This window comes from Notothenia coriiceps, unplaced genomic scaffold (assembly GCF_000735185.1).
Source record: "Notothenia coriiceps isolate Sejong01 unplaced genomic scaffold, NC01 NC01_scaffold00008732, whole genome shotgun sequence".
Classification (NCBI taxonomy): Eukaryota; Metazoa; Chordata; class Actinopteri; order Perciformes; family Nototheniidae; genus Notothenia; species Notothenia coriiceps.
The window spans coordinates 23,001-46,779 of record NW_011341433.1 but is presented as its reverse complement, the minus strand read 5'-3'; the positions used below and the strand labels follow the sequence as shown (position 1 = coordinate 46,779).

General features: G+C 41.8%; 1 protein-coding gene across 1 annotated transcript in view; it reads right to left on the bottom strand.

Moving 5' to 3' along the window:
• Positions 1-248: 248 nt before the first annotated feature.
• Positions 249-23,779, bottom strand: part of dnah5 (dynein, axonemal, heavy chain 5) — a gene marked incomplete at its 5' end in the record, with an annotated part of 40,836 nt that continues 17,305 nt past the window's right edge. Inside the window, 28 exons of the mRNA XM_010770311.1 lie at positions 249-425; positions 2,705-2,858; positions 3,718-3,848; positions 4,287-4,459; positions 4,589-4,793; positions 5,953-6,176; positions 6,382-6,595; positions 6,879-7,001; positions 7,302-7,436; positions 8,510-8,652; positions 8,875-9,079; positions 9,829-10,005; positions 10,456-10,697; positions 13,223-13,369; positions 13,639-13,792; positions 14,107-14,214; positions 14,364-14,498; positions 14,748-14,942; positions 17,793-17,980; positions 18,162-18,269; positions 18,640-18,710; positions 20,378-20,550; positions 21,681-21,905; positions 22,165-22,377; positions 22,567-22,723; positions 22,930-23,093; positions 23,200-23,353; positions 23,447-23,646. Of these exons, the coding sequence (XP_010768613.1) occupies positions 249-425; positions 2,705-2,858; positions 3,718-3,848; positions 4,287-4,459; positions 4,589-4,793; positions 5,953-6,176; positions 6,382-6,595; positions 6,879-7,001; positions 7,302-7,436; positions 8,510-8,652; positions 8,875-9,079; positions 9,829-10,005; positions 10,456-10,697; positions 13,223-13,369; positions 13,639-13,792; positions 14,107-14,214; positions 14,364-14,498; positions 14,748-14,942; positions 17,793-17,980; positions 18,162-18,269; positions 18,640-18,710; positions 20,378-20,550; positions 21,681-21,905; positions 22,165-22,377; positions 22,567-22,723; positions 22,930-23,093; positions 23,200-23,353; positions 23,447-23,646 (4,695 nt within the window). The remainder of the gene's footprint in view (positions 426-2,704; positions 2,859-3,717; positions 3,849-4,286; positions 4,460-4,588; positions 4,794-5,952; positions 6,177-6,381; positions 6,596-6,878; positions 7,002-7,301; positions 7,437-8,509; positions 8,653-8,874; positions 9,080-9,828; positions 10,006-10,455; positions 10,698-13,222; positions 13,370-13,638; positions 13,793-14,106; positions 14,215-14,363; positions 14,499-14,747; positions 14,943-17,792; positions 17,981-18,161; positions 18,270-18,639; positions 18,711-20,377; positions 20,551-21,680; positions 21,906-22,164; positions 22,378-22,566; positions 22,724-22,929; positions 23,094-23,199; positions 23,354-23,446; positions 23,647-23,779) is intronic.

The following is a 23,779-nucleotide window of genomic DNA, read 5'->3' as shown; positions in this document are numbered from 1 at the left end:
GAGTGCGCCACCCAGGCACCGATGAAAACGTGAGTGGCGTCTGGCACCGCCGTCGAGGTGGTGAAAAAAATGAGAGTGTCCACACGAGGTCAACCGGCTGGTTGAACCTCCTCTCCGGCACCGGAAAAAATCGTTAACAGTCAGATGTTAACCGATGAATTTTCGACAGCCGTTAGCAGCTAGCCGTTAGCCGCTAGCTGGCAGCCATGGGTAGCTGCTAGCCGTCGTTAGCCCCACGTGGTTAGCCGCTAGTCGTCGTCAGCCAGCGCAGCCGGGACGTACAGCCGGGACGTACAGCCGCACGCCCCGAAGAAATAAGCCCACGAGGTAGCAATCGGGTTGCTGGTCGACCCAGCAGGTCGTGCATCGTCCCCCCCGTTGGTTGGAAAGCCGATGCGGGAACGGCGAGCAACGTCCCCAGCCTTCTGAGGGGCGTGCACCGAGCCTCAGTCCACGTGCCGGTGGCAGCCACGGACGATTCCAAAAAATCCTCGGCATTTCGAGAAAAAAACTTGCGTTCTTTTTGCCGTGTTCGGGTCCGTCCCGGAAACTTCTCGAGACGTGTCAGGGTCACCAGTGTAGTGCCGAGAGATAGGGAGTCGGAGGCGGTGCAATGGAGGTGCAAAAGGGTACTTTATTGGAGAGCAACTAAGGTCATGTTGTCCGGTTGCAGTCTGGGAAGAAGAGAGAGAAGCCAGGAGGGCACGCAACATATATAGTAAACACATAACATGTCCGTGTGGGAACAATACCCCCAACTGTAGTTCCATGTATGAATTATGTAACCCAGTGTATTAATAGGTGGTCACCACAGCACTGCCATTTCCCCACATAAACATAACAGTCTGCGATGAAATGGTTGTCTCCTGTGTGCTCCACTTCCTATTGGCGCACCGGTAACTTTCTCTGCGCACGAGAGGCTGAGACCTTATGCTAACCAATTTTGACTTATTTTGTATGTTTTGGATGAAATAATATGACTGTAGCCTATAGGTGCGAAAATAAAATAAAAAATTTAATTTTTTTTTGATGAAATATTTTCATATACTTATAATTCTGCAAATATTACGATAATCTCACAGTTATTTCACGGCCCGGCAGTAACACCTCCGCGGACCGGGGGTTGGGAACCCCTGCCCTACACTACAGGTTAGCTCTGAGTGTTAGCGAGGTTTGCTAATGTAAACAAAGACGAGATTACGTCCAAAACACGTCATGCATTGTTTCTGATAGCAACTTTTTGTGGGTCCGCCACCGATTTGGCATCATATCGGCAGCAAATCTGTATCTGCTCGTTGTACCCCCCGTTTTTAAAAGATTTGGGTACGGAGGAAAAGAGAAAGGGTTTTATTTTCTGACGCTGCATGAGTTCCCTGGCACACCGGGGACACATATTTATGTATAAAATACATAAAAAAGTGCATTTTGCATGATAGATAACAACTTTAGAGTCCTAAATGTGGAAAATGGAACAGAAATGTATAAAAATGGGTTTTCTGCTTACTATTAAGATATTGTCTTAAGACAGGGTGCTTTCTTCACAGTTTGAGCTGCATGACAAACAGGTTAAACAAATTAACATTTTAGTAGTAGGGGTAGCAACCTGACCGAGAAATATAAGGAAGAGATACTGTATTTCATTTAAATAGCTTGATTAGGCGTGATTAAAGTATTAAATGTTTAGTCGGGGTTAGTAAACAGTAGAAAGCAGTTGCTGTGTTAACTTCTTTGATACATCTGTTATTTAGTCATTCTCTCTTTCAAACGCTCACAACAGGGTTCGTAATGTTGGAACAATGTGAAGACAAACGGTCTGTCAAAATAAGTTACAGGAGCAGGAAAAGTGCTTTGGACCTAGCTGCATCTAATCTTCCTGCCAGTAACAGCTTCAATTCATTACATCCAAATCAATCAAATATAATTATGAAACGCTATCGTATTGACAACGAAAATGCAATTTGCTTTTTAATTTGATATAAACTTCACTGCTCATAGACCAAATAGAGACAAAATTATTCTCTCTGCTCTTGGCCTGAGCTGTCTTTTACTTGGGAACTCAATAATAAATGTTTGTGCTATTCAAGGTTGAATGCCAGCAGTCAGTTTCAACAGCACAACAAAACAATAATTACAGCTTTTCTTTTGGGGCAAACTAGATCTCATGCAAGTATGAGTCAGTGCACCTTTTTGTATCCCTCGTGATAAAGTGTGTTATGATTTTCAAAAATGTTTCAGCTGTAAAAACAAGTGTGCCAGGTCATTTATCAAAAGAGAATACTTGTTTATAGTTGACTTCTTAAGAGTACTACTCTTAATGATGACATTTTCTCAAAAGCAAGACTTGAATACAAAAAATATATTGAAGAAAAATATGTAGTATACACACTTCTTAGAACAATCTTTACATTATATGACTACATAGCTTTGAAAAATACGTATCTTATTATTTATTCTGGGTTACTTTCTCTCTGCGTTGTTCTGAGTTTCCATTTGCCCCACCTTATGAATTACACTGCTAACATTAGAGACTTACAATGGCCTATCTCTAACCACTATCATTTGTGTATCTTTCCTAAGAGTTTATTTGTTCCTACTTCACAGCAACAGACCTTTTGATTTCAAACACCAGCTGCTTTCACTTTTTCAAAGTGTATATCACAAAAATCATGTATGTGTGGCTTTGTGGCATGTTTGGGCTTCTCACCTCTCCAGATGACAGGACATTGTTCATGTACTCGAGGAAGGATTCCTCTTTGATTTCGTTGTCAGTAAAGAGGAAGCTGATGCCTTTGCCCTGTTGGCCAGCTGTTCTGTACAAACCCTTCAGGTCGTCCATCAGGTTGGCTGTGTTGTATGAGCTGGCAAAGAACAGAATGCATCAAATACATGAAGAGTGAAAGTGGATTATCAATGTATGGAATTAATCGCATGACTCATTGGTGACAAACTGCATCAACAGAATAGAACAGATTTAAAATGACAACATTTAAAAGCAGGGATCGTTTTTACTTGAAATCAACGTAAAAGTTAGATTTCAGAGAATCAAATTGTGTCTGCACGAGAAACAGAGTATGGCCCTGCATGGAAAAGGCAACTGTGTAAAAAGAGAAGAAAACATGGTCCATGTTTTCTTCAAGTAGGGCTGCAGAGTCGAGATGGTCATTTATATTACAAACACTAAAATCTGTGAGGCAGAGAGCATATGGAAAATAAGACTGCGACAAATCAACATGGGGACTTAAGGAGAAAATCATTTGACGGGTTGGTAGAGCAAGGGAGAGTCCAGAGTGAGACACAGAACAATGAGAAAGGCTATTTGTAAGCCAAAGCAAGCAGAGAAAAATGACACAGAAAAAGCAAAGGAGCGTTTTTCTTATTCTGATCAATCAAGTGCACTGAAGAGACTCTCATAGGAGACAATTATATTGTGTCAAAGAGAAGACACAATGGATGAGGGGCCAGGGCTGCAAAGATATTAAACAATAACTATCATCTTTCAGAACTTCCTTTTGATTTGCAGATCCTGATTAATGAATGATGAATCTTTATCAAATGTCAGAAATGAGACAGAATATTCATACTTTGTAATGGTGATCAGATATTTGCACACAGAGCACAAGTTTCCGTTTGATCTCTTGACTAAACAGAAGAACCTATACAATTCAACCTATTGAAATCAAAATGATGTATTTTTTTTCTATTGTATGTGCGCCTCACCGTGTGAGAGTTATCTGGAAGATCTTGTATCCAGCAATGAATGAGGCCAGTCTGGTCAGGCTCTGTTTGCCTGAACCCCCAACACCCACCAACAAGGCATTTCCTCCAGGCGTCCGGATTATCCTCGACACCTACACACACAAAAACCCATCATACACATAGAACTAGGATTCATAAAAAGGGAGAGTTTGTATGTGACAAGCTGTGAAGGAGAAAAAAAGAAGCAAGAGAGACAGAAAGACATATGGTGGGATTGAAAGTGGGAAAGCAAACAAGTTTACAAAAATAAAAATACACAAAGTTAAACTGGAATGACTGTTTTTGGGGCTTGTAGGGTGTCTGAGCATTCAATGAAAATGAACAGTGGCCAGTGACACAACTTCAATGGAAATAGTTTTGAGTTTGACAACATATCGTTTTGTATGCATTCATGGCGTCACACACACTTTTATACTTTCTGTTCTGTTCTATAACGTAAAAAGCCTGTGACTTTCATCCTGATAATATTAAGATTTCTTCATTTTTAAAAACACACCAACGTGGGTAAATGATTAGTATATTTTGAGTACCTTGACCAGATGCATTATAGCATCCTGAAAGAAGACCATGTCCATGCCAGTACCCCTGATGCTCTCATTATAATGGCTCAGAAACATGTTAAGGCGCTCCTTTAAACTCTCAAACGATTCGATAGGCTCGTACACTTTGGGCAAATCAAAGTCTGATTCCTCCGGCTCTTCTCCTGTAAGGAAAATAAAGATTTTATTTTAAAATGATCACAAACAGCAGGCAAATTTCAGTTTTATTTGAGAGGGGACAAAAACACTGCACTGAAATGTTCCAGTGCTGTATGTTTTTGATTGATCGGTACCTGTAGCCTCAGGTGCATCTCGTAGAAAGTCAACAAAGAATCTGTTTAGTCCTTCTCCATAATCCGCTATGTTCTTGTTGTCCTCGACAAACTCCTCCTCTACAAGTTCTGCCAAAGCGTGGTCAAACCACTCCACGTCTTCAGGCATGGTAAAACGGTCAGCTATCACACGACTGCACTCGTGCTTCCACAATGCCAGCAGCACCTGGAAATGAGCATTTGTGTTAATGTTCCTATTCAATAAAGTAAGCTCAAAAACCTTTGGTTGTTTAGTCTCTCGAGTGTCTGGCAGTACAAGACAGCGGGATAGGCGAGTGTTGCTTATGAATTAGCTCATTCAGTTCAGATAGCATAGCCAAAATGATGAAGTAAACATTTCATTTATTGGTAATCAATACTGTCATGTATTCTGTTCTGAGTGGTCATGTCTTTTTAAAACACTTGAATCTTGCAGTCTCGTGTTGAGTTTCAATTTTGGTAATTCTGAAGTTGCACTTGCTATTTTCCTTACATAGGTGCATGTACACCATTAAGTATGGCAAAAGGATGTGCACTCATACTGGTCGAAAAGTTGAGTATGGAACCCTTAACAATTTATACATAACTCTAGCTTTCTAACAGTGACAATTTTCATTTCCAGTGTGCCCAATGATACAACACTACCCTGAACAAATGTACACAAGTATGTGTGTGAACAGTGCACTTCAGGATATATCCAAATTAAGAGACACAGCATAATTCTTCTGAGGTGAGTTGAAAGCCTCAGCAGGGATGTTGAACATAGTTGCCATGACCCTTGGCAGCGGTAGATGATATATTTCATTGCATTCTATTATTCAGTGAGGCCACAAAACAATAGGCAATGTTGCCACCTCAGCAAGAATCGAGCTTAAATTGCTAGAATTGTTTATTCTTCCCTACCAAAAGACAATTATCTTTCTCAATTCCTACATTAGCTGTACCATATAATTAGGGGTTTCATCATTCTCTGTAAGTGCCTTTACACTACTGCAGTCTATAATACATGTATCTGCATTTACACGCTCACATGCAATAAGTCTAGTGGGAGGAATAATATTACAGCATTGCAGAAACCTGTTCAAAACTAATCTATCTAATCTAAGGCTGGTATATGTGGAGTATTAATCATACAGTATATACTTTGTGTATGTATCACACACAATACGTTCTTAGCAGTAGGGCTCACGGTGCAGTGAGGGGCTTAATTTAGGCTTATCTATAGTATTTGTATTGTCAGTTGAACTTTTCTATATATTATCTTAATCTTATTAGCTGTGTAACTTTCCCTAATTATATGACATTTTAGATTTAAAAAAAAAAAACGTATATTTTAAACTTCTTACCTGAACAGAGTTGACCACCTCAGGGTTGGTATAAAGCATGCCTTGCCAAATTCTGGACAGATCCCTTAGGTTAAAAATGTAGTGAAACTTGGCCGGAGTTGGAAGCATCTTGACCTTGGTCAACTGCCAGAGCCGGCGGGTCAGAGACACCAGACGAGGTATGGTGCTACGAACGTCATTGGCAAATCCACGACGTGCACAGAAGTGGCCGATGCCAATCACACCTACATTATAGGTGATTTGTCAGTTAAAAGGTGGCATTGTTACCAAGGCATGTATATTTATCAAAGGCATATGACACAGTAGATAATGTATGCCATTTTGTTAGTACTGTAGTATACGTTTTTTATACAAATTCCTTAATATTATTTAAATAATTCGATTCAATTCATGCCTCAATAATGGTTCCACTGCATTCTTTTTACCCACCAAATATCTTGTCAATGGAAGTGTTGGAGGGCAGGGTACAGTTGAAAATGGAGAACTGCCTTTTCAGTCTCTGTGGGATGTCATTACGACCGCCTCCTGGATGGATCATGGCAGCTAGGAACTGAACGTCCACAATATTGGTGAACTCTCCCGGTTTCTCCAGATTGAAGAACCCGTTTTGCTCCATCAGCTGCCTGACAATCTCATTAGTCACCTATGATGAAGAGCCAAAAAGCAATGTTAAATCAAGAAAATGATTATTTATTTAGTTTATTCTTTTTTGCTGTTATCATCAGTAAATTGTTTTGCATCATTTAAATAGATCAGTAATGTGCAACAAAAAAAAAATGTATGAATGCAATAAAAAAATGATGATAGAATGATCCTACGTGGGATTCAAAGAACAAAACTAGACTCATTAACATGAATTGAGGTAGATAGTGAAAATATACTCTTAGTAGTTCATTTAATTAATTAAGGTTAAAATGACCCCTAACCTGGTCTCCCCATTCGTTGATGACAGGCATGTTGATGTCATCTATAAAAATTGACATTTTCTTGCCAGCAGGGGGTCCGTACGTTGTCCCCATCCTCTTATCCACATAGCTCTCAACTGTCCTCTAGAAGAGAGAACAAAATAGGACAAAAAAAAGGACAAAATAGGACAAGACATATGGTTATGAAAAAGACAGCAAAAAGTGAAGGACAGATCTGGTAAGTTCCAAAAACAAACATTGTTATAAACAGCTCAATCAATGCAACTGTGGAAGAATAAGACTGTGGTCCGTCCTCCACCCTGCACATTATTAGTCAGAGTTAACACAGGTGTAGTGCATCAACTTTAAGTTGAAAATGGCTGAAAATGAGACATCAAGATGTATACGAATGAAGGGGAAAGTTAACAGACAGTTCTAATTTACCTGGAACATGAGTGGTGTGGTCGCAGAAGATAAGTTGAGACTCTTCCCAATGTGGGCCTCAGGATCATACTTTGACATGTAGCCCTTGATGATAACAGTCTTGGCTGTTCCTTGCTCTCCAATCAGCAAAACAGCCTAGCAAAAATGAAAGATGTATTGTGTCCGGTCCTCTATATGCACAGATAACGTAGTAAAGTAATGAAATGTAATGTTTCATACAATGTAATATGACTTTTTATGACAAAATTAACTACAGAAATGGCAGTTCATTGTCATGTTGATCTTAAGATTTAAACTGTTGACTGAAACTATATGGCATTTGTTTCGCTATGGCATTAAATAGGACTCTTAGGTCAGAAAAGACACCTCAGGAAAGAAGAACAAACTGAAAAAGGAATAACAAAATAATCTATGTTTTTCAATTTTTTGTTTTGAAGTGATTGGCTAATCAATTTTTTTAAAGATCCATAAAACGCTATGTTGGGGGTTGAAGGTCGTTGCCTGTGTATCAGCCATCTTCAACGTCTACCCTTCGTAACAGCTTAACATATTAAAATAATATTTGGTTTTAGTACATATTTGGTGCACACTTTATATCCATCAGCCTCTGAAAAAAGCTGATTTACCCAGTAAATGGAAATGTAAGAGCTTCCTAAATGAAATATCAACCCCACACACAGCAGCTCTTTACAAATACACTAACATACAGACGCTCCCTACTTTCCTCTTGTGGCATTTTGAATCTGAATGACTCTTTCACACATGCATCCAAACACACACAGACACACACTGTGGATGAATGCGAAGTGTTGAAGCATTTAATGGGCTTTCAAGTAGAGTATCGACCACCATTTTTTAAATATGGTCTTTTAGTAAATCTCTGCTGCATCCAGCCATGCTACCATGTTATTGATCTGAAATGTGTGCATGTGTGTCGTCTGTATCCAGAAATTAATGAAGCATTATACACTCAATGGAGAACACCTTCAATGGCCGCTAACCTACAGCACCCTTACCATAAGCTATGAACACATACATGTATATTCTAGATGTGCCTGTTCCTCCTTTTGAGTCCCTTGAAACATACAGTAAGTCAAGGTTTCAGTCGATGAAAATGTATAATGCTAAAGTTATCCTAAAGGGTCTTTTAATGGATGTAGCCTTTGTTTCTGACAGGCAGTACACAGCTATACTTTCAGCAAACTCACCTTGCCCTGCTTGGCGATGGTCTGTATTAGAAAGTCTGTTCTAACATTGTCCACATTGGGCACCAAGATGGAGCTGTACTCTGGGGTGAATTCTGAAGGATAAACATACTCCTCTACTCTGGTGCTCCAGTGGACCCACTGACCTGGAAGAAGAAGAAGAAATGGGCACCAAAAAGACAGATTAGTACACAATATGACATGTGCAAACTGTCGTCCAATTAAAAATGAATTTCACAGTAAGGTTTGAAAAACTGACACCTACTGCAACATATAGAACAACATGAGGCATGATGCGTCTGCTTGTCAAGAAGCAGCTTCAATATTTCCTGAATGTTTTTAATTGTTTTAATTTTATGCATGCATACCATCTGCTGTGACATGGTAGTCAAACATGGTGTTGTCGCTGTCAGGAGGAATGTCTGGCAAGTTAAGAGGGATATCGTTGTTCCCTCTGAGCCAGATCTCCATCTTCCTCCGGTCATCCAGTTCAAGTAATGCTCCAGTGCTCCACATTAGGGCAAAGACGTACAGCCGCTCCAGGTGCTCTCTGGATATCTCGCCACACTGCTCCTGTAGAGTAACAGTCAATTTAGATCAAGGACTTTGTTAAAGCATCCACATTAACCTTCTACTGAAGTTTATTTTATAGAAAAAAGTATGAACCTGATGAGTTCCAGCTACTACAGTATGTAACAAAGTGCATAAAACATCTGACATGGTCATAATAGATGCTTAAAAAAAGTTTCACAGACCCTCAAATAATGTATTGAATCCACAGTGTTCTCATCTACAGAGAAATTATGCCATAAACCATTTGAGTGTGTATTAACTCGTCTAATTATTACTCATCAACAGTATTACTGTTGTGTTGACAGTTACCTACCCAATGACCTTTAAAAGGAACACGATAAAAAGACAAACCTATTATTATGCATAGTGGGCACAAGGAGGACTCATATAGCTCAACCAGTGATGTCTGTATGACTATAAAAAGTTTCACTTAGATTGGACTGAAAACTATGCACTAATTGGATCCCTTCTCTTTGCATTAACGAGCTACCATCTGTTTAAACTTCACAACCTGATGTAATTAAAGTATATGATGGATTACAGATCCAACAATAAGTGTTTTACTAATATCATTCAACAGTTTTGTCTTTTCCTAAGAACAGCAAATGATTCAAAATGTCTTATTTATTTGAGTTCTCCCTTTCATACCAGCAATCAATTTTTTTTAGAGCGTAGGATGTACCTTGATCATTAAAAGATGCAGTACAGTCGGTCCCATGGGTGGGAATTCAGAACAGCTGTAACCTTACCTTTTGTGGTATGAGTCCCTGCAGCATGTTGATGCACTGCATGATGACAAAGGCCTCCAGCATGTCCATCTTAAACTCTAGTGACTGCACACTAAAGCGGTAGAGCTCAGCAAAGGAGGAGGAGAACAGTTCTCTCAGCACCTCTGCTTCCTGGGGGACACGTTTTTTCAACCAGCCCTGAAAGAGAGCAAAACAATCACATCATTGTAGTCAAGAGGACGTAAATAACATTAGTCTCACACAACAGTGTGTAGGTCCTGTTAAAAAGCCCAGCTTGTGTGATGTTAGTTCTTAGATGCAGCAGAAATGTCAAGTCCTCTAAATTAAGACAACTGATTACAATTGATCTTGCGGTATGAATAGTCAGATCCAACTCTAGGTTAAACAGAGTTTTTAATATGGTGATTATGATATGTATTGCCTTTGTTAAAGCCATATTTTAAACACACAATACATGAATAGGCATATTATATATCCCTGGGGTGCATCGACTAGCCAAATGTGTCCCAGATCTAGTTTTGATCTAGTCATTTTGCTTTCATAATATGTTATATACCGTAACATAAGAACCACAACTTAATGTTTCTGTGTAGGAAACAAAAGATTATATTTAAACAGTTAACTCACCTCCAGTATGGGGCTCCAGTTGAGCACGGAAGAGCTCATGAACACCATGCCATTGCGTGAGACAGTGGCTGGGGAGGCATTGTCAATGTTATGTGGCTCGAAAACCACTTTACAGTTGGGTGCCATGGGTATACGGTCTCCATTTGCCAGTGTAAGTGTTCTGTTGTCGTCCAAAACTGAGTTTAGGTTCTCAATCCAGATTGCATCAACTGGTCCATCCAGGACGATCCAGATGTGCTCACCTGAGACAGAAAATAGTGTTTTGGTTTATCTACATCAGTGGTTCTCAAATGGGGGTACGCGGACCCCTAGGGCATGCCCGGCGCCGTGGGAGGGCCAGGCCCTCCCATTTGACATTCCTGCCCTCCCCCAATAAACACGATTTGTATTATTTATAAAAATTCAAAAATATATTTTTTTTTATTATGAATACACTGTGAACTTTTATGCTACGATGTATGTGATGTCAGATAGTAACTGAAAAAAATCGCAGGCTACGTCAAATAAATTCATGTGTCTGTAGTGACTTGTGATTCGTCCACATTTAGACCAATCACAGCGTCACACTCTGCCGCCTATTCTGGATTTGTTTATTGTTTATTGTGCATTCTTTATTGTGCATTCTGTAGACTCCCATTTCTGTTTGAATTACAAAATGGACATCAGAAATTGGCTTAAAAGGTCTAAGGATTTATTAAAACGAAATAGCGATGAAAGAACTGCAGCCGATGGTGCTGCTGGCGACCCTGCACCTGCCGTTGCAGCAGCACGCCTTAATGTCACAAGCTTGACCTCGGCAAACCCCGGGGCTGAGTTAGCGAGCCCAAGCCTTGACTCATCAAGGTGGCCGCCGCCAACGCTGTCCTCCAAGGCACAGCTCCTTGTGCCCCTACCATCACCACCTGCGTTGCCACACACCCTGTACCACACCCCCCAGCAGCATCCTCCTCCTCCTCCTCCTCCCCGTGCCGGTGCCTCCACTACAGACGCTACCTTGCAGCACATCAACAGGTACTATTGGGACAGCAACCGCTCAAAGACCAACAGCCCCAAATGATCTTTGGGTTAATAAACCCAACCAGGTGAAACTGGATCGTTATCCAGGGAGATTGTTTTCAGGAAAGAAGCGCATTTTTGCCACTGCATGGTACTACAACAGACCATGACTTGAATACTCTGTAGACAGTTTAAAGTAAATACGTCTTCATCTGATGTGGCTTTTACTGTCAAAGATTTTTGCGACTGGAAACACGCATTACAGACTGATAAAGGACTGCTAAGGCATGCCGCATCAAAAGAACACATTTCATGTGAGAGTTTGTGGAGAGAGAGCTAGATACGCCAGGAAACAAATAAGGAAATTAGTACTTTGGTGCAGATCAGCTGGCACGGAACCGTTATTACGTGTCAGCTGTCGTTGATATTATAGCTTTTTTAGCTGTCAACCAACTCCCTCTCAGAGGTGACCACGATTCACTCCACAGCATGTCCGAGTCAGGCAGTGGGCTCTTCCTATCGCTGTTTGAGTGTACGCTGCACAAAGATGCAGAGTTGGCCAAAATAATGTTCTAAGTTAGCTCGGCTGAGTGAAAGGATGCACCTGCAGTGCATAGGAAAATAAACCATGCCCAAGGCGGGCTAAACAGTTCATCGTCTCCGTCTCTACTTTTTCTCTCAGAGTGCAACAATGAGGAAGCTGCCATCCTTAACCAGTGTGCCTTGCTCGTGATTTACCAGTGTTTGTGCTGCCACGCACACAATGTTCCAAAAGTGGTTTCTATGTTGCCCTTTATTTGTGTATGTATTTGCGATACGTGTGCGTCTTTGCGCATTGCTGTTGGCCTTGCTGTTTGATATATATTGTGCCGCAGGCCCGCAGCACATGACAGTTTTGTGTGCCATCCCATGAAAATCATGTCCTCCCTTTAGACTTCCTCTTCTAAAGTAAGAAACAAGAAATCACAATATGGATACTGCCTATTTTCACAAAGTATTTCATTTCTTCTAAGATATTTCACTCAGGAGACAAAACCTTGAATAATCTACTTTCTAAGCTGGATTCCTGTCTGCTCAACAACATTCAGTATGAAATGCATCCAAAATGCACAATAACTTTAACTGAGTACATCAGATGCATATTTTGCAAACATAAAAGCAAGCAAACATAATGTATACGCATAGCAATCCATACATACATTTTTAATGAAGTGTTAGAACTGAGCAGGAAGATAAAACAGCTGTTTGTGCTGCTTTGAACTATAGACGCAGTCAGGTCCCATGATAATTAAACTTCTCTGCAACGTAATAACATTCTGGTTTCCCTAAGGAAAAGAGAAAAACTCATTATTTGAGAAATAATGTCTTGAATCAGGAGGTCCCTGTTTTGTTTTCCCTATCACTCTTACGTTTACTCGACAGACAGGGGGCTGCTATGGAACCATATTTTCTCATTTGCCAGTTAAAAAGTTACTGTAGCTTTTGTTGAGTTTCCTACGAACCACACCTGTGGTACCTGAAGATATTTGGGTCAATCCTAAAGCATGCATATTCATTATTTGGTGTCTGCCAATTTAAAATTGATCACCAAACAATTACAAAAATTAGATATTCTCAAAGTTACGTAAAATATGATTGCATTTACATGCGTTAGTAGTCTCTGCAATAAATGCTTATTTCCAAGTGTTTTTCATCAAAGTAATATATTATTTGTTAATGTCAGCAGAGCTCACCTTCAAGTAGGCAACCACCTTTGAGTAAGCAGCCTTACCTTTCTTTGCTCTCAGGGTTTTCCTCCAAAGTGTAGAAAAGATGCCGTCAGTCCAGTCATTGGTCGCCACATCTAATCGACCAAACATCTGAGGTGCTGTGATGGCTTTCGGATTCATGCGCATTTCTTTGTGAGGCTGACCACACTCTAGGAATGAGAAATGACATTGACAGAAACATTCATTGATGTACAGCACTTTGTTCAACTCTGTTGTTTTTAAATGTGCTATAGAAATAAAATGGATTGGATTCACTTATTGACATTTGTAAGTATATCTTACACCTCAAATATATTAAAACAAAAATATGCATACAAAATAAATACTTATAAACAACTTGTGAGGTTTTGACTGTCACAGACAAACCTGTTCAATGCCTGCCAGTTATCTTGTTTCTATCTCTTGCACTAAAACCTACCTGTCATTGCTTTCATCAATGTGTGTATGCAAGTTGTCTTTCCAGCCCCACTTGGCCCCAGGGCCATCATGCCATGCCGGACCCTCTGAGTCTCAAACAGCTGGATGACCTTCAGCTTCCAGGGAGGATGTATGATCAGACCTGCGTCCTCAACCTGTCGGAGCATAATAACAGTGTACAAATATTTACCAGTTGAACATGGATGAATGAAGGCACATACTTCACGTCTTTGTCCTCTTTAATGGTAAGTGACCCATTCGTATTTCTTTGGGTGCTATATCTGGAGGCATTTAAAAGTGACATGAAATACTGTATACAGCTGTCTAACAGTCCATTAGTCTTTTGGCGGATTAAAGCCATCCTCCTCATTTCTCTCTCTAAACTCTGTTTACCTTTGTCTGTGTCCTTTCTGCCATTTCTCTCTCCCAGGCATACATACACAAACTCATCCCTCACCCCCTCCCCTACCTGTAAGTCGATGGCAGCCTCTAGTTCTGGATAGCCTGCTTTATCAAGTTGGATACCAGGGAAAAGGTCCTCGATCAGGCTCAGGAAGAGCGGCTCATCCTCATCAATCTAACAAACAAAAACATGCAGATAGACATAAATGTGCAAAAAACACTTGTGTTAAATCTATCTTTGATCCTCTGGTGAGTCTATCTTCAATTTTTGCAAAACAGATGATATATTAGGTTCTATTGTATTCTATGCTATTCTAGACTGACCAGCTTTGATAAGTTCATGTCCCTGAGGACCCTCATGACGATGGTGGACTCTGTGTCACTGGGGTTGGCTCGCTTGGCTGCTCCCAGTGTTCGCAGCACTGAAAGGATGTTCCGTAGGCCAAAGTCATAGTGAACCTGGACAATCACAGATAACAATTTAGATGTCATTCATCAGGAAATGTTTCAAACCTGAATAACAAGCATTTTAAATTATTGTAATAATCTTAAAATAATTGTAAATGTAAATATTAAAAAAATGATATGTTTGAAATCAGAAATGTTGCACTCTTCAAAAAAAATGTATAACGAGCAATACTGGAGAAAAAAAAGTCAAATATTGATTTTATTTGCGAAAACATGTTTTTTTTGCACTCATGGTTTTACCTGTTTGGAGAGTTGTTCCTCACACAGCTTGTACAGAGTGAAGAACTTGCGGGCCAGCTCCATGTTGTCTATAAACCCACAACTGGCCAGTTTTACTCTTATGATGATCTGACGGTCAGGAACCATCATGGCCACAAAGCGGAAGTTGATCTTCAGGTTTTCAGGAAGCTCCTGGCGACCGGCATAACCTGGGTTCTGATTATACAGGAGAGCAAAAAAGATGAGTTTGCAATGGGGTAAACACTATAACCATATTTGTGAGAACATTTATCATTGCATATTGAACAAATCATTTTACAGGACATTATACAGAAGAACGTACAGCAGGTGTATGCAGTTTGTGCAATTTACAGCATAAATGCACTCGTGAAAAAAACTACACAGCATCTTAAGTTAATACTAGAACATCATTAACGTTCATAGCGAACACTATCATTCAGTTAGTTAAATCCCTATGGCCAGAGCTTAGGCTCTCCTCTACACAGAGCCTGCCTTTGATCACACATGTGCACACACACAGTAAAGACAGAAGCGAGAATAATCTCTGACCCCTCTGCCCACATGAGACAACTAATGCTCTGTTTTCTATTTAATGACTTGCCTTGGGATAGCAACTGTGCCAACAAGATACATTGATCAAACTATTACTGTATGATAAAGAACACTGGATAATATCATTTAAAAGAAGCAGATATTTGTGTTTTATTTTGTACAAATGGTGATATAAGACATGGGACAGGTCGTTTCAGTTTATCATTAAATCTTATAAAACTGTATTATCTGCGATACATTGCAGCGGAGCTTTTCGTGCATTCCTGTGGAGGTTGGGGACATTGAACCAGAGTGGTCGGTGTTCAAAGCCTCTATTGCCGAAGCCGCGGCGGGGAGCTGTGGTCTCAAGGTCCTAGGTGCCTCAAGGGGCGGTAACCCTCGAACCTCATGGTGGACACCGTTGGTCAGGGAAGCCAGCCGTCCGACTGAAGAAGGAGGCCTTCAGGGATTTGTTATCCCGGGGGACTCCCGAGGCAGTTGCAAGGTACCGACAGGCCCGAAGGGCAGCAGCCTCAGCCGTGGCCGAGGCGAAGCAGCGGGTGTGGGAGAAGTTCGGAGAAGACATGGAAAAGGACTTTCGGGCGGCACCAAAGTTGTTCTGGAAAACTGTCCGACACCTCAGGAGGGGGAAGCAGGGAACCATCCAAGCTGTGTACAGTAAGGATGGGACGTTGTGGACCTCAACTGACGGAGTGTTAGGGCGTTGGAAGGAGCACTTTGAGGAACTCCTGAACCCGACAACTCCGCCCTCTATGTTAGAGGCAGAGCTGGAGTATGACGGGGGATCGACACCAATCTCCCGTGGGGAGGTCGCTGAGGTCGTCAAACAACTTCACAGTGGCAAAGCCCCGGGGGTGGATGAGATCCGCCCAGAAATGCTGAAGGCTCTGGGTGTTGAGGGACTGTCATGGTTGACACGTCTCATCAACGTTGCGTTGAAGTCAGAAACAGTACCGAAGGAGTGGCAGACCGGGGTGGTGGTTCCCCTTTTTAAAAAGGGGGATCAGAGGGTGTGTGCCAATTACAGAGGCATCACACTACTCAGCCTCCCCGGGAAAGTTTACTCTAAGGTACTCGAAAGGAGGGTCATGCCGATTGTGGAACCTCAGATTGAGGAGGAACAATGCGGATTCCGTCCTGGTCGTGGAACGACGGATCAGCTTTTTACTCTCGCAAGGATCCTGGAGGGGGCCTGGGAGTACGCTTATCCGGTCTACATGTGTTTTGTAGACTTGGAGAAGGCGTATGACCGAGTTCCCAGGGAGTTACTGTGGGAGGTGCTGCGGGGGTATGGGGTGAGGGGGTCTCTACTCAGGGACATCCAATCTCTGTACTCCCAAAGCGAGAGCTGTGTCCGGGTCCTCGGCAGTAAGTCGGACCCATTTCAGGTGAGGGTTGGCCTCCGCCAAGGCTGCGCTTTGTCACCAATCCTGTTTGTAATATACATGGATCGGATTTCGAGGCGTAGTCGTGGGGGAGGGGGTCTGCAGTTCGGTGGACTAAGGATTGCACCACTGCTTTTTGCAGATGATGTGGTTCTAATGGCTTCATCGGTCTGCGACCTTCAGCACTCACTGGATCGGTTCGCAACCGAGTGTGAAGCGGCTGGGATGAGGATCAGCACCTCCAAATCTGAGGCCATGGTTCTCAGCAGGAAACCGATGGACTGTCCACTCCAAGTAGGGAATGAGTCCTTACCCCAAGTGAAGGAGTTCAAGTATCTCGGGGTCTTGTTCTCGAGTGAGGGAACAATGGAGCGTGAGATGGGTCGGAGAATCGGAGCAGCGGGAGCGGTACTGCAGTCGCTTTACCGCACCGTTGTGACGAAAAGGGAGATGAGCCAAAAGGCAAAGCTCTCTGTCTACCGCGCCATTTTCGTTCCTACCCTCACCTATGGTCATGAAGGATGGGTCATGACCGAAAGAACGAGATCGCGGGTACAAGCGGCCGAGATGGGTTTTCTCCGCAGGGTGGCTGGTGTCTCCCTTAGGGATAAGGTGAGAAGTTCAGTCATCCGGGAGGGACTCAGAGTTGAACCGCTCCTCCTTCGCGTCAAAAGGAGCCAGTTGAGGTGGTTCGGGCAGCTAGTTAGGATGCCACCTGGGCGCCTCCCTAGGGAGCTGTTCCAGGCACGTCCAGCTGGGAAGAGACCAAGGGGTAGACCTAGGACCAGGTGGAGGGATTATATCTCTTCGCTGGCCTGGGAGCGCCTTGGGATCCCCCAGTCAGAGCTGATTGATGTGGCCAGGGAAAAGAAAGTTTGGGGCTCTCTGCTGGAACTGCTACCTCCGCGACCCGACCACGGATAAGCGGGAGAAGATGGATGGATGGACATTGCATGCTCTCCAAATGCATTCTGAATTAAATGTATCCCACAGCTGTAAAACCAGCAACGAAAATAAAAGATCCTGAGTATCAGTAGAACATTAATAGCAGTTTATTTTGATTTGTTATCATTTCTTTACAAGAGAATAGTAGTGTTGCGTCACTGACCATAGTAAGGAAGATGCCGAACTCGGGGCTCATTTCCACAGTGTCTCCATCAGTGAAGACAAAGTTTTTGCGACGTTCCTTTTTGCAAGTGAGAACTATTGCGATCTGCTGGGCCGCCACCGACAAAACTGGGAGGTCGATGCGGTTGAACTCGTCAAAGCAGCCCCACGAACCAGACTGAGCCAAACCTGGATATCAGACACATGCGAAAGATCCAAAATATTAAAATATAATCAACTGTCACTTTGTTTTCCTCATCACTCATCCCAAACCACCAATCCCTTTTAAAGAAATCCATCCCTGTATCCTTTATGGTTCTGATTTTTTTTGCCATAAAATGTTTGCACCAATTTTCCGTGTGACTCTTACCTTTGAATATTCTTCCCAAGCCTCTGAAGTCCATCTGGTCAGAACAGTTGAAGACCACAACATACTTTCCAAGACAGCGGCCCATGTCTTTTGTGGTCTCTGTCTTACCTAATAACAAAAGGCAGATTTTTCAAATCCCTAAATGAGGTGCAACATTATGTTATGGAATTATTAACTGACTAAAACTCCATTGCAGCAGCAATGTGTTCAGGCATTATAATATGTAAAAGGTGGAATAAAGAATAAACATAATTAAATAAAAACAAGAAACAGCAAATATAAACCTATCTAGTAGAAATGACATACAGTATATAACAAATAATACACAATATAAAGTATTCTGGATAAATAAAAATCTGCTATAAAAGACCAACATACTTAAGCAACAAAAATATAGACGTATACTACAGGAGCAGAAACATGTATGTTAGGGACAATCTCCCACAATTGTGACATGTACTGCATGCTCAAGTCTTACCTGTTCCTGCAGGACCAGCAGGGGCCCCCCCCATACTCATACCGAGAGCCTGGGCGAGGGTAATGTAGCACCTGACCAAACAGACAGGAGAAAAGTTTCATAGACATGGTAAGGTTGGATCTAGGGTAGGCAATTAATACGTTTTAAATGCGCTTTACTATATTTACTATTATAACAATATAAAACAAATCAACTGTTATGAGGATAAGAAATGTCTCTTCTGGCTTCTCCGAATTTGCCTGTACAAGTTTTAAAAATGTGCTTCCTCACAAGGTCGTTTATATCTTCTCTCGAATGTTATTTATCACAGAATAAAAACAAATATGATTTGATTCTTCAAAGAGAGGTTGGAGGCCAGACAGAGCTAGAGAATTCTGCCCAATAAGCTGGTAAGGATTCAGTACCTTGCTCAAGGACACTTCACTCGAGAGAATAACCTGAACCCGGACACTGTTTTCTCTTTTTACAGCATGGCTGGACTCGATGAAACTGGGCTCGCAAGAAATGATGCATCTTTCAGAGAATGCAGAACAACTTAGACCACTGTAACATCAATTATCTCCCACTGATTTTTTTGTAGTTTTGCTTTCATGCTTCCAAGTCTACCTTTACCACTTTGTGTCTATTATATTATGTCCTTCATCCATTTTGCCACCTCATTCCGTTTGGAATAGTAAAGACAAAGGTTGGAGAATGAAAAGCAGCACAGCACAAACTAACCAAAGAAGATAGTGTTTCAAGAAGGGATAGAAAGCAGTGAGAGAATCCGGGCGGTCATTGCGCCTTTAGCCATAAGTCCAGCGTGGCACTTCCTTAGACAGCTGCTGTCTTCTGGTAGCTCTCCCCCTGCTGCTGTCTCCTCTCATCTCTTTCTCCTTGTCTCTGCTTTTTCTCACATTTCACTCTCTGTTTCTGTTAGTCTGTCATTAACTGTAGCTGGGATTCAGCCTACCTCACACTCTCTGAGTGTCTTCCTCTCTCTATGCCAGTGACAGAGTTTGTGACCACTGTGAAAGATTGCCAACTCCTCCAGTCTCGTTTTTTTTCTTCTCTGTCCCCCGTCTCCCTAATTCCAGTAACTAGTCAGCCATAAAAAACTGTAACCCAATAGAAATTGACTGATGATATGATGAAACTGTTTACTATATCCCAAATAAAAGCGAGTGAAGTTACCTATATGTAACTTAGAGAAAATGGTTGTGGACTGGGTGGATGTCTTTAGATAGACCTGGGCATTCCAGGTGGTAGGGAGGCCAAAGTTTAAAGGCTCATTTAAGGAATTGATTGTACTTTGTCTTGGCAGTTGCCATATTTAGAGAAAGTAAGAAATACCTTTTTTTTGTCTTTGCAGGAGTTATTATTAAGGATTTATTTCAGGATGATTTTGTTCAGAATTTAAAAAAACTGGCCAATCGCTATGTAAAGGATTCAGGATTCTTGAGATTGTCCATTTCAAGAAAGTAAAAAAAAACGTCAAATGCAGCCCCCCCTAATTTCACTATCAGTAATGTTTGGGGGGAAGGGGCTTCAAAAGCTTTAGACAATCTGACAAGCAATTCGTTTAAACCAACCTTAATTGGAACCATTACTACCCTGACAAAACATACACACTTGGTTGGTTCTAAAACTATGATTATGTGTGTCTTTTATAAATGTGCAATATTTGCTGCTACACACTGTATGTACCATCAATCGTGTTTTTATGAGAGTGTTTGTGTGTGTGAACTGTGTTTTCTACCTGTCAGTCAACGGGGTAATGACAAGCCTTTCAGTGCAGCCCAAGAATTCATTCTGGTAGACAGTGGCCACGTCTGTGATGTTAATGATCATCTTGTCGGAGTCCTCATTGAAGTAGAAACGACACTGCTTCAGCCACTCAAAGTCACTGGGGCTTTTGACATGGAGCCGGCACTGCAGAGAGATAGGGAAGGGAGTAAAGTATGAAGAAGTGACAAAGAGAAGAGGCATGAAAAGATGAGGGAGAAGTGGGAAGTAAGTTAAAAGGATGGAGAGAACGGGGAGAGTGAAGAGGGCAAGTCAAGAATAGAAAATCGAAGGGCACCATTCAGGGAGTGATGAAAGGGGGGGGGGATAAAAGCAGGAAGAAAGAGGGTAGGATAGTTGAAAGGAAAGGATGCATGAGGAGGCATGAGGTTAAAAGGAGGTTATATTTAAAAAGGTGGAAAAGGGGGAAGGGCAGGTAATGGGAAGGATAAAATAAAAGAGGTTAGAGGCCATGAGATGATATTGAGTTGAAAGGAAGGGAAAGGAGAGGTGAGATGGATGCGAGGAAAGAAGCAAGTCACGGAGACGGGTAAGAAAATAGTACATGGAGTGAACAGAGAATAGGATAGGAGAGGGTTAACGGTACGTCCACACGGTTCCGTCACGTTGGAGCTTGCCAGTGGGCGTGTCTGGCACGCGACCAACAACCAATCACATTAATCTCCCGCCCCAGACACACAAGCATGCGGTTTGATTGGCTAACGCTTGTACTGGCATATGATTTGATTGGCTGGCGCTTCCGTCAACGCTTGAAAAGTTTAATTTTTCTCAACTTTCGAAGCGAGCAATGGAGGAAAAGCGATGTGACGTCACCCCATTCAAAGTGAATGGGAAGCGTCTCCTTTGAAGCACGCGACGGAACCGTGTAGACGTACCGTAACAGTTAAGAATGGAGGAAAATAAATCATTACAGGTACAAGGGGATTATATAATAAAATACACGTTCAACATTTGTTACTGTATACTTAATTCTATTAACCTTGGAGACCAGTCAGACAATGTACTATGCCTTGAGCTGAGACTTCAAAGACACTAAATATGAAAGACTGAAGACTTTTTGTGAGCCAACCCGGCAAACACCTGACCCCGTGATAGCTGTATACCAAATGAGTTTTACAAAAGGACAGCCGTCTTGATCAGGGGATTCTGATTATATAATTGTGAACAGAGCTTGTTTCTATGGTCAAATGTACTTCAGTACACTGAGCCATTATACAACAGGTCAAGTAGTAGTAAATGATTAACAAAATAGTCACCAGGTCATCAAATATGTCCCTCTGGTGGACATGTATGGTGATGAGGGTCTCGTACTTTGTCCTCTCCACAGCCCCTAAGTCTCTTGTTGTCATGTCAATCAGTGTGTTGAGCAGATCCAGGAACAGCTGGTTGGTCTTTGCCATGATGCGGCGATCATATCGAGAATTGGTCAGGGCCTCTTCAGAGTCCCTTGTCCATATCATCTGAATACCTAGCAAGCCCACCTAGACAAGAAGGACAAGGACAAGGACAACAATATGTAATCGTTGCATGAAATCAAATGTACCGACATTCAAATTTGACTCAATCAAAACAATTGAAATCAGATTTTTAGTACTAAGAAACTGAATACAGATTTTACAGCAGAAAGTTACAGGAATTATGTTAAGGAAGAAAAACTGTGTTAAAAAATAAAGAATATCCCAGAAAACATTTCAAGGACAGTGTTTTGAAACCACTTCTTTGAATCCAGCTTATAACTACCTGAGCAGGGAAGGAGTTGAGAAAGTCGATGAGCTGAAAGCCAGATTCCTGGATGGTCAGCGCAGCCTGTCGGATCACCAGGTGCAAAGACCTCTGTGATTCCTTCAGCAAAGCATTGAGCCAAACCTCGACATTCCCCTCTGCTGTGATAGGACGCTCCAGATCCACTGTCTCCCCTTCCCGTGAGGACACAGCCATAATACGGTCGTATATCTGAGAAAGATTCAATATTTTCATGATTGCAGACGAATAATCCTTTTATGGCATGGTATTTAATTGTATCTGGTTTGTTTCGATCTATTTTCCCTCCAGACCATCTTGTTAGAGGGTTTGAAAGATACCGTTTTCATGTGAAATTGACAAAGCAAAAAGCCAAGTGTGTAGTAGAAACAATAGATGTACCTTGTCATGGAATCGGACACATTTGATGTTGTCAAAGACGTTGAGAAGGTGAGCCTGGATGGTGTGGGAATCAGACGCCTGGCCCAGGATTTCCAGCAGGGCAGGGTCAGAGACAAAGAAGAAACGAGGAAACAGCAGACGCTTCTTCTCCAAATAGCTGATTAAAACAGTATTATAAAAAAAGAAAATGTTACCTTTTATAATTTTGTCTCAAGGCATCTTGTGTTTGAAAGCATAATACACAGGACAGTAGTTGGCAGCAAAGCATTCTCTGCCTTTTGAATACTGTTTGAACTACTCTCACTTCAAGCCTTCGTATGTTTTGAGATGCGAGTTGTTTAAGATTTTACTCTATTTACCCACCCTGTAAGTGACTTCTGGCAGATCTCCAGCTGTTCGAGGAGGTGAGGAAGCAGCTGTCCCATAGTCTCATCCCCCACACAGGAGTGTACTACATTGGGCATCTCGTGGGCTCGCATCATGATCTTCACCCATGATTTGTCGATGTTGGAGAAACGCTTAGCTTCCTAAAAAAGGTTGAGAGAATATAGGGGGCTGTGTTTATTTATTAACTTTTTGCTAAAATCCAGTTGCAATGCAAAAACCACACTCATATGAGCAGACATAATTCACCTTAGGCAGCTGTTTAGCAATGTCTCCGCCCACAAACACAGCCTCCAGGTAGATCCAAAGGTTCTGGACGGTCATCCAGTTTTCTATGATATCAGTGGTGTTGGAAAGATTCTGAACCCACTTCTGAATCTGGGCTTTGAACGGGGTGTTGTACCTACAACATAGATGACATGCATGTAAGCCTAACATTATGTCACACACACTTTGTATGATTGTGTCTACAAGGCAGTCAAATACATGACCACACCTGTTGCTCATGAGAGACCCCAAAACCATCAGGCTGTCCTCCATACTGGTAATGATCTCTGATGTACTGTCTCCTCTCAGTAGTAGTTCCCCGCGGGTTTTAAAGTTGGAAAACGTAAAGGTCTTGTTGTCCCACTCAGCGATCACCTGCTTCAGCTTCTGCTCAATATCACGCTCTTTCACCGCACTGATACAGATATCCTGTGTAAAGACGCATAAGTGGTTTTGACAGATTTAATGGGCTATATGGAAATTATACTAGAACATCAATCTGGGGCCAATTTGAAGGCAATGTGTGAGAGAGACAATTAAAGTGAGTCCATATTGTGTTAAA